At 42.7% G+C, this 16,613-nt stretch overlaps 1 protein-coding gene across 1 annotated transcript in view; it reads left to right on the forward strand.

Moving 5' to 3' along the window:
- LOC142295293 (gamma-aminobutyric acid receptor subunit rho-2-like) overlaps positions 1-14,840 on the forward strand; it is a 182,286-nt gene extending 167,446 nt beyond the window's left edge. The window contains exons 8-9 of the mRNA XM_075338407.1: positions 35-231; positions 14,538-14,840. Of these exons, the coding sequence (XP_075194522.1) occupies positions 35-231; positions 14,538-14,840 (500 nt within the window). The remainder of the gene's footprint in view (positions 1-34; positions 232-14,537) is intronic.
- Positions 14,841-16,613: the final 1,773 nt, after the last annotated feature.

The raw sequence follows: 16,613 nt of genomic DNA on the forward strand, positions 1-16,613 counted from the left end.
ATTAAGACATTTTGCCATATTTGGTTTTATTTAGGTATAACCACAGTGCTGACTATGTCCACCATCATTACCGGAGTCAATGCCTCTATGCCTCGCGTGTCGTACATCAAAGCTGTGGACATTTACTTGTGGGTCAGTTTTGTGTTTGTCTTTCTATCGGTGCTGGAATATGCCGCGGTGAATTACCTGACCACAGTGGCAGAGCGGAAAGAAAGGAAACTAAGGGAAAAGGTAGGTAATTTAATACATTTTTTCAGAGCTGTCATCCAAGATCATAGTTTTCCTTCATTTATTGTAAAGATTTAATTTGATGCCTACATTTGTCAAAGTAGGAGGCAGAGTAGCTTGTTGATGACCCCCCAAGCACCAAGAGACAGCAGGAAGCAACAGACAAAAAATTTTAGGGCTGTTATTTTACCCCTGGATTTTTTGTCAATGTGAGAGGGCTTTTATTTTTTTTGCAAGATGAACTGTAGTATTTCATGGCCCTATTTGAGTATAGATAATACACACATCTTTTTTGGCAAGTGGAATTATGTACAGTTATGGCAATATCAAATTTATATTTTTATTAACCTTTGTTACTTTTGACTTATGATGGATAGGGATGGGTGAACCCGAACTGTAAAGTTCGGGGTCCGTACCAAACACAAAGTGTTCATGCACACGGTCCCGAATATGAGTTTTCCTGGGAAACTCGTGTTACAGTTCGAGTCCAATTTGGGTCCATGGGCTGTTAAAAAAGCACATTAGTTAAAAACATTATGATTATACTTAACTGTCCCGCAACGTGTCCTGTAGATTTGCAATCTCCCGGCCGCTTCTGCTTCCGGGCCCGATCATTAACTTCCGGTGGTATTCACTGCAGTGCTCATCACTCGGCAGTTTTGGCTTTTTTCGGCCGTGTTCGCGGTGACGTCAGGTTTCACCCGAGTCCATGAGCCATGGACTCGATTGAACTTTGACTGTCACTGTGCAAGTCTCACATTGGTATCACCTGGCACGGCGCACAGTTTCCTGACAGGAGCTGGTCGGATGTATTTCCATGCAGCTGAGGTGCTCCTGTCAGTAGAGTGTGCACCGTGCCGGGTGATACCGATGCGACACTTGTAGGAGTCATACGCAAGTGGATTCATACCCTCATTGTCAGCCTGCTTCTCGCTCTGTAGAGATGCTTGTCTGTACAGAGCGATGAAGCAGAGCTGACATTGCTCTACCTGTGGACTACGTCAGACTAAGGTTTTTTTATAATAAAGATGAAGTCTCTAACTTTTTTTTGTTTTATTTCTAATAAAAAAATGTTTCTATGTGTTGTGTTTTTTTACTGTGTAATAGAAATTCATGGTGGTCATGTCTAATTTGGTGTAACGCCATGAATTTCAGGCTTTGTACCAAGTGAGAATACAAAGTTGGTATTAACCCCTTTACTACCCAGTGTGCCACCGCCATCAGGACCGCTGGATGAGCTGGGTAAGGCGCCTGGAAATGGCGCTAAGAAACAATGCGCCATCTCCAGGGGTGGCTGCGGTTTTTAGCATGGGGGGCCCAGAACACTTGGGCCTTATAATGCTGAGAATCAGCCTTCAGCTAACTGGTGATCAAAATATGGCGGGAGCCCACGCATTTTTTTTTTTTAAATATTTAAAAAAAAAATGAATGGGCCTCAATGTAGTTTGATTGCCAGCAAAGGTAAATCCAAGCAGATGGGGGTGGCAGCCCGTAGCCATCCACTTTATCTGCGCTGAGAATAAAAAGTACCGCGGAGCGCTACATCATTTTTTTAAAATTATTTATTTTTACACTACTATATGTGTGAGGGACCCAACAGCCAATGTCAGATGCTGTGACGCAGAATGGGCGTCTGTGATTGGCTGTTGGAGTAACCTGTAATCTGCCCATACATGCTAGATGCTAGAATGTATGGGCTGGTTTCAGGTTACTCCAGCATCCAATCACAGATACCCACTCTTTGACAGTATCTGTGATTGTCTGTTATTTTAATAGTAAAATAAAACCACACAAAGAAAAAAAAATTATATTAAAAATAGAACAGAAGACATTTAGGACTCCATCTTTATTACCCAAGAAAAAACCCTCCAACATAGTCCAAAGACAGGGGAGCATCTTCAGCTCTGCTACATCTGTGCGAGGAGACAAACACAGGTCTGCTCACACAGACTCACCCATGTGCACAGCTTAGGCCGGTCAGCTGTGTCCCCGGGTAACCTCGATTGATGTCTCTGCAACACTGCTCTAAAGTGAGCGCTTGTCGGCAGTGAGAGAGCTGACGTCAGAGTTGGGATTACCTGAGGGCACAGCTGACGTCACCGCTTTATATAATTGAAAATAGAAAAAAAATTTCTATCTTTATTATAAAAAATCCTTAAGCGGGCTTTACACGCTGCGGTCTCGCTAGCGACATTGCAAGCGATCGTACCCGCCCCCGTCGGTTGTGCGACACGGGCAAATCGGTGCCCGTCGCGCACAACCTCACTTACCCCCGTCACACAGACTTACCTGTCCGGCAACGTCGCTCTGGCCGGTGATCCTCGCCCACCTCCTTCCTTCCGCATTGACGGTGGAGGCAGGTAAGGAGATGTTCGTCGCTTCTGCGGTGTCACACACAGTGATGTGTGCTGCCGCAGGAATGAGGAACAACATTGCTAATTAGAGGAGAACGATTTCTTGTTTTAGGACGACCTCTCCACGGCAAACGGTTTTGGCCACTTTTGCGATCGTTTTAGGTCGCACATAAGTGTCACACACTGCGATATCGTTAATGACGCCGGATGTGCGTCACAAACAATGTGACCCCGACGATAAATCATTAACGATATCGTAGCATGTAAAGCCCGCTTTAGTCCGATGTAGTCCACAGGGAGAGCAATGTCAGCTCTGCTTCATCACTCTGTACAGACAAGCGTCTCTACAGAGCAAGAAGCAGGCTGAACACTGACAGTGATAGTAAAAGTTCAATCGAGTGCATGGCTAAGCAATTTACTTGGGTGACCCTGACGTCACAGTGAGCAGCTGAAGACTGCCGAGTGACGAGCAGTGCAGTGAATACCCCCGGAAGTTAAACCCGGAAGCAGAAGTGGCCGGGAGACAAAGTCTGCAGGACGCTTCATGGTACCTGTACGTATAATGACAATGTTTATTATTAACTATATTCTTTATTTTACAGCTCCCTCGCCCCATCCAATAACTGTAAAGTCCAAGCTCGGGGTTCGGACGAAGGTTCGCATTATCTCCGACCCTGGACACGGACTTTACAAAAAGTTTGGGCGAGACTCCTGATCCCGAACATCGAGAGGTTTGCCCATCACTAGTGATGGACTGTAAAAGTCCAGATCCGCGCGCTTCAAAAGTATCCGAGTGCTGATCCTGGGCCCGGAGTTCTCAGGGAACTCTGGCTAATGATTGTGGTCCAGCAACTTGGGAAATCAAATAAAAGAAAAAAAGAAGAAAAATAAACAAGTACGCTATACTTACCGAGTCTCCAGCGCGGCTGTAACTGCTTTCGGGCAGCTTACTTTTCTTCCAGGACCGCACTCACCATTGCTCATCCATATTCACCGCTTCCCCCAGCCACCGGCAGTCCTGGCGTCTGTGATGGGTTGCTTATCCTGGCTGTGTATGAAAATAAGAGGAACCGCATGCGGCTTTTAAATAAAAATGATTTAAAAAACTGGCGTGCGTCCCCTCCAAATTTTGATACCCAGCAATGATAAAGCAAAACATCTGGAGGCTGGTAATCTCAGACTGGGGAGACCCATGCTTTTTAGGCCCCCAAGCCTTAAAATAGCAGCCTGCAGCCGCCCAGGATTGTCGCATCCATTAGACAATTACAGTGGCAATCCTGGTAATAAGGGGTTAATAGCAGCCCACAGTTGCCACTGACCCCTAGATTAGTAATGGGAGGCGTCTATGAGACCCCCCCAATACTAATCTGTAAGTGAAAACAAATAAACATAAATGCCAAAAAAAGCTTTATTTGAAATGAAATCCAAAAAACACCCTCTTTCACCAATTTATTAAACCCAAAGCACCCAGTTTTGACGTAATCCACACAAGATCCCACAACTATTCCTGCTCTGCTACGTCTGAAGTGACAGTGCGCAGCCATAGAAGAATGACCACATGCTGTGAGCTTCAGGCAGAGACTGAGCTGCAGTGATGAGCGGACGTCACTCAGGTTATTTGTGGTCACAGCTGGAGGTTCCCACAATCCTTCACCTGTGATCGTGTGGCGCCCCTGACCTGGTCAGGCATGACTGAGTACTGCACCCACGCCTGAATGAGTACAAACAGGTAATCCCAAAGGCTGACTAGGGTGTGAACACACACACCGCTTAGAGGGGACCCCTGGGCAGACCCAAGAAGGGGGCGTAGCTCTTGCATCCCAGCTAGTGGTGGGTAGTGGGACTGGAAGCTAGAGAGTGTGCAGTGGCAGTCAAAGGAGTGGGAGTGGAGCAGCCGCGTCTGAAGTGAAGAGCAGAAGAGCAGGACACTGCCAGACCCTGCACCTGTAGTGGCTGCTGGTGGGGGAGAGCAGCTACCCAGTAGGACTGCCTTAAAACCACCTAGTGAAGAGGTGGCTGAGTAAGGAGACTACCAGTAGGCCAGGCCTGCACGGGGAAATAGGTCCCTAGAGCAGGAACCCATCTACTTGGCCTGCTAAACCTGCTGGTGAGGGTGCTGGATGTACCTCACCGAACCACACAGAGTCCGCAGCATCAACAGCAACGAGGGGGCCCATAAGTAAAATAAGGCAAGCAGCCAGCATTACTTGGTCCACGCTGTCAGCAAATGGGCCAGAAAGGGGAGAACGGCAGTTGCGACTTCCCTGGGTGATTCCCGCAGTACTACAAGTCAGGAGTCACCCCAAACCAGAAGGGCTAGGAAGGCGAGTCAGCAGTCACCCCTGGATCAGCCTGAAGGATACCTGGTTCCACCTGGTCCATCATAGCATCGCCTGGGTTGTCTCACGTTACCATCAGAAAAGTGAGTAAAAACTCTGAAAGACATTGCTGCCTGTGGGTGAGTTCTTCTACGACCTGTGGTACTACACACTTACACCCGAGCCCCTGGGGCCAGCCTCACTCTCGGGAGGCCATAACACCAGACTGTATTTACCATTAGCCCCAGACGTTCCCTAAACTGCAGTGGCGGTCACCCCTGACCGCAATTACCGAGAGTGGCGTCACAATTCCTATTGAAGTTAACCTGACTTACCTGTGGCCAGAAGATTCCAAACACGTGAAGACCCTGAGGCGACCTGCAGGTGAGCATGGGGCTCCACAATCGCAGGTAACCTGACCTCAGCTGACCTCAGTAAAGTCAGTGACCTCATCTCAGGTAATGTCACTTGAGTTCACAGACCTACATCTCCTGGCAAAAAAAAGCTTTTTTGCCAAGAGATGCAGTTTTGTTGCTGAAATTTCAACAGCATATTCCTGCATCTATCTACATCTCCTAGAAAAAATAATATCACTTCACTACGCATGCGGCATAATACGGTAGTGATGCAATTTTTTGCCAGGAGGTGTAGATTGGGTGCAGGAATATGGTGTAAAACTTTTATCACCAAATTTGCATTTTTGGTGTGGTTTTCTTCCAGGAGGTGCAAATTTGGTGTTGAAATCTGATGCAGACATTTGAGTACCAAATTTGCACCTCCTGGCAGAAAACTGTACTGAAACTGAGTTGAAACCATTTTTTTGCATTTTTGAGTCAAGAGATGCAAATTTGTTGATTACATTTTTACACCATACTCCTGCACCCAATCTACACCTCCTGGCAAAAAAAAATGCATCAAAACCGCATGCGGTATGATGCGGTGGTGAAGCAATTTTTTTGCCAGCAGGTGTAGAATGGGTACAGGAATATGGTGTAAAAATTTCAGCACCAAATCTGCATCTCTTGGCAAAAAAAAGTGGTTTTCTGCCAGGAGATGCAGGGGAGTTCACTGAGTTTAATGAGTTCACATGAGGTCAGGTTACCTGCGATCACAGGTCAAGGACTGTAAGAACCTCCAGCTGTGACTGCAAATAACATAAGTGACGTCTGCTGATTGCTGCGGCTCAGTCTCTGTCTGAAGCTCACAGTTGGTGGTCATTGTTCTGTAGTCGTGCACTGTGCCTTCAGATATAGCAGAGCTGGAATCGTCGTGGGACCTCTTGTGGATTACGACGAACCTCAGTGTTTTGGGGGTTAATAAATTGGTGAAAGAGGTTAGGGGGTTTTATATTTTATATCAAATAAATAATTTTTTCAGTGTTTGTTGATTTCTTTTCACGTACAGATTATTAATCAAGGGGTCTCATAGATGTCTCCCATTAATAATCTAGGGGTTCCTGGCAGCTGTAAGCTGCCATTAACCCCTTATTACCCCGAATGCCACTGCACCAGGGCAATTGGGAAGAGCTGGGTAAAGTTCCGGGATTGTCATATCTAATGGATCTGACAGTCCTGGGTGGCTGAAGGCTGCTATTTTTAGGCTGGGGGGCCCAATAAGCATGGGTCTTCCCAACCTGAGAATGCTTGCACCCAGCTGTCAGGCTTTATCATGGGTGGGTATCAAAATTGGGAGGGATGGCATGCTGGTTTTTAAAAATTATTTATTTAAATGATAAAAAAAAGCTGTGTGCGGTTCCACTTATTTTGATACACAGCCAAGATAAGCGCATGGCTGGGGACTGCAGCCTGTAGCCATATGCTTTATCTGTGCTGGGTATCATAATATGAGGGGACCCTAAGCCAATTTATTTATTTCTATATCATGATACTGACACGCAGACAGGGTCTGTGATCTCAAGCAGTCAGACGCTGCCACACAGGCTGGGGGTGCGTCTGACTGCAACGAATCACAGACACCAGGACTACTGGTGGGTAGGGAAAGCAGTGAATATAAATGAGCAATAGTGAGCAGCCCCGGAAGAAGAGTGAGCAGCTTGAAAGCAGTAACAGATGCCCTGGAGACTCGGTAAGTATTGAGCACTTGCTCTAATACCCTTATCCCTTCTACCATCATTGTTAAGCTCTGGATTCTTGTCCCCATAGACTTATATGGGGGCCAGCGTCCGGCCAGATATCCGGGATCAATTCCGGGCCGGAGCCGATTTTTATATTTTTTTTAGTCCGGTTAGTCCTGACGATCACGGATATCTACGAGTTGGTCCATCACTACTTTTGACAATTAAATTATCTATCTATTGTTGACATATAAGTATCTTATTTTTCATATATGTATTTTTTTTTACCGTACATGAGAAGATTATGCTTTATGCAGTAGACATTTTTCATTGAAGTGAAATAATCGGTGTGAAGATATTGTTAATTAATATATCTACTTTAAAGGGGTGGTCCAAAGTCAAAGTAAATTTCCATCTAAATCCCTATCTATTTAGGTCTGTAATCTAAGTTATTTTCTAATATACAGTACTTGTATTATAATTCCCTACCATTCCCTAATTAGACTATCTACCTCCTATTCATTTTTTTCCCCTATTTTCTGTGTGATGATGCCTTGTTTAGGAATCCCAGTGCATGCTGGAATACTTAAAGAAAAGCATTGTCAGAGCAGGGGGCAGAGGCTGCGGTCACTGCCACAGCCCTCTCCCTGAAACGAAGCATCATCAGTGATGCTTGTTACAGGAGCTGCTCTATCCCAACCTGCTTGCTGTGCGTTGCATGATCTGCACAGTTACAGCCTCTTCTCTGTTGTCAGCTCAGATCAGTAATAATCAGTTGGCAATAACCGGCATGCATGAGACTAGCGCTGCCTCCGCTAGTGACATCACTGGTCTTTGTTGGGTATTCGGGTATTCTGACACCGCTCTATTGCCAGCAGATTATTACTGATCTGAGCTGACAACAGAATGGACGCTGTTACTGTGCAGATCCCACAGTGAGCAGGGAGGGAACACAGCAGTGATGAGCACAACTCCTGAAACAAGTGTCACTGATGATGATTCATTTCAGGGAAGGGGCAGGGGCTGTGTCAGTGACTGCAGCCTCTGCCCCCTGATGATGCTTTGTTTGAGTATCCCAGTATACACTGGGTTTCTCAACAGAAGTGTCATCAGACAGGAAGTAGGAAAGAAATTGAATAGCAATTAGATAGGGAATGCTAAAGAATTTTTCATCAAAAGTAAATAGCTCTAAATAGATAAGGATTTAGTTTGAAATTTAGTTTGACTTTCGATCACCCCTTTAAGGATGTAATTAATCAGAATATTCCCTTTCTCAAGACACTGCTCATAGTTGCAAATAAAATTAAATGGATAGCTAATTATTTTGTTTTCATTGCCTTCATTGCCTTCATTACAATTAGGATTGGTAACATAAATATGAGCTTTTCATAACATACAAACAAAGGCAAAGCCAAGGGACATTGATCAATAGTGTATATGCAAAAAATAGACAGCGTCAATTCAGCTCACCACTCCTGTATTAGAGTTGTAGGGAATCTATCAGCATCTGAGAGCAGCATGATGTAGGCAAAGAGACCCTGAATGCAAAATGTATCACTTAGTTTACTGGTGGCAGCGGTTCTTACACAATCAACGTTTTCATATTTAGCAATGCAGTAGAGCACAGAGAGCTGCTCCTGCCCACAACAGGCTCTCTATAGACCGTGTACATGGAAAGTGAGCTGGTCATCACAGCAGGGGGCATGTCAGACTACCAGGCACAGTCATTGTAGTTCCAGCAATGATAAGGCCCTGGTGGTAAAATAATCATTGCAAGTAATCAAAACCACTGACGTTGACAAGAGAGGCATTGCTGAATTCTCTGTGTTAAACCTTATTGCATGCGGTCTTCAGATTACATAGCAAAAACCTGCAGACAGATCCCCTTTAAGTATCCATGGAAACTTCATGAGCAGACAGCCTGTGGCCTGGATGTGGTGCACAGAGTAAGCACTGGTCTGGCTTCCAGGTCAAATAGCTCTCAAAATTCCAAAAGGCAATGTTCTCCAGTGTCTGAGAACTGGTGCTAAAGAACATGCCCTTTTAGACCATTGGGAACTAGTGTACATGGCCCAGACTTCTTTCTCTCCTTCTTTTATACACAGCTACACACACACACACACACACACACACAACCACACACAACCACACACAACCACACATATAGCCATTTTTTTTTTTGCTTTTTATGTTTTTTAATGTACATTGACTAAAAATTCAGCTGCCCGCTCAATTCAATTCCAGAAGATCTGTAGTTCTCCTCTTTTGACACATGAGTCTCTACCATTTACATTGTCAAGGTCTCATAAGGGACATTCATCACTGATCGGCACCTGTGCTCATTTTTTAGACAGACATTTTTGTTCTGTTACTGTTTACTCTCACATCACTTCAGTGTGTGGTCTGTGAACTGAGCGCTGATCAGTTACGTTCATCATTGATAGGCTCCTGTGCTCATTTTTTGAACAGAACCGTTTTTGTTCTGTTACTTTTCACCCTCGCACCACTTCGTTGTGTGAGCTGAGCGCTGATCAGTGACGTTTATCAGTGATTGATACTGTATTTGTGCTCAATTTTTGTTGCCTTTTCTAGTGAAAAAAATTAATTAGCTGTTAGGGTTAGATATAGGGACAGCAGTCTGCTAAAATATACTTTAGCAGTTAGCTTATACAACAGTATCTTTTTCTAAAATATATAATTCCAGGTAGTGTCAGTTAGTTGCGAGCGTTCAGTAATTGTTTTTAATGATGTCAACATTGTACATTATAATTAGTGTAGTTTCAGAAAGTTAGAGAATACTACTGTGGTAATTATACTATATTAGAACACCAACTACAGTATAGAAGGAAAAACTCAAAAATAGATATACTACACAAGGGAGTGAAAACACCAAACCAAGTATATAGCCTATAAAAACATGTTTATTCAATATAAAAATTCAAAATATACCATATATATTTTATAGTATAGTACACAGAGGCTGTTGTGTGAACAGGGACAATCCTATAAAGTTACATATGTACGTATAGCTCAGTACAAATTACACACTGAAAACCTATTTGGCAAAATTTGAGATAAAGTGCTGAGTAGATAAGTTTGCAATGAATATAAAGCTAGACAGTATTATACAAAATTATTTACCCTGACATAGAGGAAAGTTATCTGAATAAAATTTTATTACACAAAAACACTACAGATGTATAGACACACACCTGAAACCTGACATCCACAGTGGGCACAAGGGAGGAGAAATTCTCTCCAAAAGAGTGCCCTAAAAAAGGGGTTAATGTTATAATAAACAAACCAGTGCACTACCCTATACACAAAGCCCTTGTGGACTAATGTAACTGAACAACCAAAGATATAAAATATGGGAACAATGCCTGCTGAAGTCCCCAAAATACAATCAGAATTTTAGCAAATTGTGCATTTTGATAATAGAAACATACTGCTCAAAGGTACACTTCCCTTATTGTCAGTCCAAATATGCACAGCCTGAATGCGTTTCCTTGCCCATAACGGATTCATCAGGAGGCTCAGGGGAAAAAAGAAAAGGTCCAGGTATCCTCAATGGTCGTCACCTGCACATAGATAACATCTACACCAGCATCCCCCTCTTAAAAATCACTTTTTCAGTGCTACTACAGCATGTGGTACTACGCACAAAAATAAGGGAGGCATCCATAGGTAGCTAATTGTGCAGCTGCTCAGAAACGCCAAGAGCAGAGCCCAATGTAGTGATAGCCTGCCGGTGGTCAAGAATAACGACAAGAGGGATGTCCTTTTATTGACCACTGCCATCATCACTACTGTACGAGGCACCACTACACAGGTCCCCAAACCAGACTGTGTCCTTGGGAACAATAATAACATAGGGGAGATGATCTCACTGATCAAGTCTTCCAGCACTACAGTACCATGCGGAAAACAAAAAAGTATGGTACAAAAAGCTAGCTGTGCACATCGAACAGATGACACTATAAGTTGCTTTTGTGCTATGATTATGTGCAGGTAGTATTCCTTTAGTTTCAGGAGGTAGCCATCAAGACCCTAATGTTTAGAAGTCAGGAAGGAGAGGGCTCCTGTACCTCTGGAACTGATTTTGTACATATTGTAACAGGGTAACATTTCCTAAGTGATGTCTCTCAAGCTGCAAAGAGGAAGGTCACAAAAAATTACAGGAGTGTGTTACACAAGAGGAATAAGAAAAAACACTATTTGGCACTGCTATACCTGCTTCAAGAAATCTGGCTTATGAATAAAAGACTGTTTCAAAGTCTACCACTCATCCATGGATTACTAAATTTAATTCTGATTTACTCTCATTTATTGCACAAACTGATGTTCCTTAAGCGGTCTTTACACGCTACAACAAATCTAACAATGTGTCGGCGGGGTCACGTCGTAAGTGACGCACATCCGGCATCGTTAGTGTTGTTGTAGCGTGTGACAGCTACGTGCGATTGCGATTGAATGTAAAACCGTTCATCGCATACACGTCCTTCATTTCCTTAAAATTGCACGTCGGATTGTTCAATGTTCCCGAGGTACCACATCGCAGTGTGTGACACCCCGGGAACGATGAACAGATCATACCTGCGTCCCACGGCTCCCGCCGGCAATGCGGAGGGAAGGAGGTGGGCGGGATGTTTATGTCCCGCTCATCTCCGCCCCTCCGCTTCTATTGGCCGGCTGCCGCGTGATGTCGCTGTGACGCCAAACGTCCCTCCCACTCCAGGAAGTGGATGTTCGCCACCCACATCGAGGTCGTATGGAAGGGTAAGTACATGTGACGGCGAATAATCGTTTGTGCGACACGGTCAACAAATTGAACATGCTGCACATACGATGGGGGCAGGTACAATCGCATACGATATCGTATGTGATATCTAAAGGTGTAAAGCAGGCTTTACACAACTTAGATAAGTCGACCTGACATATTCTACACAACCCACAAATGCCAACACATCATAATATTCACATACCAGGGAAACACCAGATCAACACCAATATAGGGTCACTTGGGGGTTTCTACTGTTTTGGCACCTCAAGAGCTCTGCAATTGCGGCATGGCACCCGCAAACAATTCCATTAAAGTCTGTGCTCCAAAACCTCTCTCCTTCCTTTTGGAGTTCAGTAGTGTGCAACACCAGTAGTTTCCCACTACATATACTCCCTGACAGAAGTTCTGTCGCTTATCCATGTTATGTAAATAAAAGCTTTTAACCTGACTTTAAATTCATCCATTGGTTTTATAAATTACTCTTTTGAAAGCTGAAACCCTCCCAAATTTGGTTTAGGTTATGAAAATAAGTTGCTGCAAAGCTGAAATATTGATGATTTAATGAACACAGAAAGGTTAGATTTTGGCAAGACAAAAGTTTTGTCGCCCACAGAAAGTAATGTGAAATTCAAACAAATAATTAACTTCTAATACAAAGATATGTTGCATAACATTGGTGAATGAAGTTGTGGTGCTATTATAGCCATATTTAATATTTTGTTTGACTTCCATGAGCTTGAAGGACTGCATCCATGTTGTTCAACAATGATTCATACAATTTATTGATGAAGTAATCAGAAATAGCAAAGAATGCAGTCTTACATGCCTCCCAGAGTTCATCTAGATTCTTTGGTTTTGTCTTCCAAGCTTCCTCTTTCATCCTACCCCAAACATGCTCATTGATGTTCATATCTGGTGACTTGACTGGCCAGTCCTTGAGCACCTTGATCTTCTTTGCCAGGAGGAACTTTGTTGTAGAGATGGATGTATGAGATGGAGCACCATCCTGCTGCAGATTTTGATCCCTGTAATGATTGGGAATATAAGAGGTAGCTAATACGTCTTGATATTTTAGGCTATTGATATTGCCTTCAACCTTGCAAATGTTTCGCACACCCACATACTGAATGTAACCCCAGACCATGATCTTTCCACCACCAAATGTAACTGTTTTTTGGGTGAATTTTGGATCCATATGGGCTCCAGTAGGTCTCCTGCAGTATTTGCAGCGGCTGTGGTGTAATTCAACTGAAGATTCATCAGAGAAATCCACCTTCTGCCACTTTTCCAGCGTCCATCTGTTTATCAGGCTGTGGGATTTGGCAAATGCCACACAGTTTTTTAATTACCTTTTGTTTAGTGCTGGCTTTTGGGCACTGATTCGACCATGGAGGCCATTTCAAGACAGAATCTTACAAACTGTTCTAGTTAACACAGGGACTTGAGGTGACCAGGCCTGTTGGAGCTCTGCTGCAGTGGAAGAGGGGCTGGCTTTGGATTTTCTAAACAACAGACGTTCCTCCTGAGCAGTTGTCTTGAGGTTTCTTCCGGACCGGGGCGTGTCAAAAACATCTCCAGTCTCTTCAAATCTTTTTTTAATTCTTGAACTTGACGCTGAGACACATTAAAGGTGCCAGCTACCTCTGCAGCGGATCTGGTCTTCAGCCTCTTGATAATCAAGGCTTTGGTTGCAGGGTGGATTTTTGACATGTTGTCAGAGGTCAAGTTGCAGTTCAAGTGAAGGTCTGGGGTGCTTGGTTTCTTTTTATACACACCCACTAATTAACCGATCATTTAGTGAGCACAGGTGAGGATGTAAACTAGGATTGGGTGCATTATACGGCAAGGAGACAACACTTTTGTCTTGCCAAAATCTGACCTTTCTGTGTTCATTAAATGATCAATATTTCAGCTTTGCAGCAACTTTATTTTCATAACCTAACCCAAATTTGGGAGGGTTTCAGCTTTCAAAAGAATAATTTATAAAACCATTGGATGAATTTAAAGTCAGTTTCTAAGCTTTTATTTACATAACAGCGATAAGCAACAGAACTGTCAGGGAGTGTATAAGAAATCAGTGTACTCAGGAGAAATTGCAAAACAAATTTAGGGGTCCATTTTCTCCTGCTACTCTTGTAAAAATAAAAAAAAACATCCTTGTGGTAAAAAAAAAATCATTTTTTTTTCATTTTCACAGTTCAACATTGTAAAATTCTGAGAAGCATCTGTGGGTTCAAGGTGCTCACCACATTTCTAGAAAATTTCTTTGAAAGTGTCACGGGGTTAGAGGAGTTAACAGGGGACCGGGGTTCCTAGACTGACCCTCAAGCTAGGGGGCCCTAGCTGTCCCTAATTGCAGAGATACTTCTAATGATGAAGATGTCTGGGCAACCTTCCTTGATCTGCTCCTGACAAGCCCTTATCTTATACACCCACTACCCGCCCTGGGACAGGGGTGATTGAACCCACAAATATAGACAGACAGGGAAACAAAAAACTATCACACAGCTAGCACGTACGGAGATAAGACAATACATGATAAAAAGGAAAATAAGAGCATGGAGGAAATAAGCAGACGAGAGGAATTCCACAACACACCAAGCAGGAAAAGTGAAATCAGGCTTTGGCGGTAAGGGGTTAATTGTTATCTTTCAACAGTTCAATGTCCTTCCTCTATATTATGTCTAGTCAGGAAGTTATTGTGTTTAAAGCATTGCAGTTTTCTATTATACAATCTGATATTAGTAATTGTCTGGTATATCATACATTTTGTTTTTCAGTTTCCCTGTACATGTGGAATGTCACACACAAAAACAATGATGATGGACGGAATGTATGGTGATCCCGACACCAACAGTCTGGCTGGATACACCAAAACTCACATTGTAGCAGAAGATGTGGAGAAGCAGGTGGTGAACCCAGCCATGAGCCCCAATTCTAGTGCCTCCCGGAAGAAAGGAGCGCAGGGTCATGCTGGATTTAGTTTGTTGCAACATACTCATGCAATAGATACATATTCCCGGCTGATTTTTCCAGCTTCATTTATATTTTTTAACTTGATATACTGGTCTGTATTTTGCTAGAGTCCTATATTGAAGCTTAATGTCTTCTAGATTTTTCACAATGTGAATAATGGGAATATAAGGCTTGGCTTGCAATTTGCCTTTACCACAGGGTGTGTTTGAAATGTAAATACCTCCATAAACAGGCAATATAATGATATATTCAATGTTACAAGCCAATATATAGGCTGAATTATTTTTTGTACATATATACTGCATATATAATCAACTATATAACTTTACATAGGGTTATACAAATATAACTTAACCATAGATGAACAAAAGGTACATTACTGTTACACAAAACAGGACTAGACTGTGGGGCAATATAGACATTGCCTACCATTTAATCAGTGTATTAAAGATTAATTTATAAACTGTATAAACTGGAGCAATTAATTTAATGAGGAACAAATCAGCATTCCTTAAGTTCGACACACCAATCCTAAGGTTTCCGCGCAGCCAAATAATACATTCCATCTTCACTAGCACTTAAAGATGAAGACAAATTTGGCACATTACTCAATACCAGCCACCATCGATACAGAATCCTTACCTATTTGGCACATTAGAACATTTTCTTATGCCATAATTATGGTCTGCAGGGCAGATTTTGTAAGAAATTGAAGGATCAAATACGATCTTTATCTTACAGATTAGTACTACTTTAAACACTTTTGTATATATTTAGCTTGGTAACTTTCATATACTTACCGTAATTCAGTTTTTAACACCGGTCTAAATGTTTTAAAATGTAATCACTATATATGCTGACACACAGAAATTTGGAATTAGTGTAAACTTTACAAAATTATTTATTACATGCAGTTTTGCCAGTAAATTGATAAGAAATAGGTATATTTTATCAAGTTATTATTTTCTTTACTCCATACAGAGCTACTTATTGGTTAAATGATCTAATCTGTAGCCCAATACTAGAATGAAAATTAGTAAATTCTAAAAGATTGTGATCATGGTCACTTTAACATAATCACTATAATTTCTGAAAATAAAAAATGTATTCGTTTTTCATTAAGAAAATATTTTTAAGTTATTTTCCACCTTTTGATCTATTTTTTTTTTAAAAAAAATAAAAAATAAAGTCATATCATGCATTTAAAAGGGCTAGAGCTCAGTTTTTCTGGTACAGAGCTTCAAAACCTCCTGCGTGACTATAAAAGGTAGAGAAAATAATTTTGACTGCTTGCACCTAGCATAGGGGATGCCCAATGCATACAGCTCAAATTAAACTCTATAATCAATATTTATGGACAGCCAGAATTACCTTTTAAAAGGTTGTCTTAAAGGGAACCAAACATCAGGATTTTGGTATATAAGGTAAAGCCAGTGCAGTACTGGCACTATCAGGCACAGGCTGTACATACCCTTAGTGGGAAGCTCGGATGTTTAGGCTGTGAAATCCAAGTTTACAAGGTTTGAAAATTCATCCACTTTTTGATTGACGTGTGCACCTCTGCTGATAATGTCCGGACGGGTTTTGCACATGATTCCTGCCCCCCGCCGTCTGTTCCTCCCTCTCTATGGCTGTATGTAAATTTCTCTCTTCAGTTGCATGGCGTCGAAGTTGGCGCCTGCGCATAGCGCTTATCTCCGGCGCCGTGTTTCTGAAGCCTGCAGTACCTAGTATTGTGCATGAGAGGGCAGCGCATGCGGCCTCGCTTCTTCAGATCTCGTTGTGACTGTGAGAGCGCGCGCGGTCACAACAGGACTGGAGAACAGCTGATCTTACCCCAATTAGCTGCAGCAGACGTCTGCTACGATATCGTCTGCTGC

This window comes from Anomaloglossus baeobatrachus, chromosome 3 (assembly GCF_048569485.1).
Source record: "Anomaloglossus baeobatrachus isolate aAnoBae1 chromosome 3, aAnoBae1.hap1, whole genome shotgun sequence".
Lineage (NCBI taxonomy): Eukaryota > Metazoa > Chordata > Amphibia > Anura > Aromobatidae > Anomaloglossus > Anomaloglossus baeobatrachus.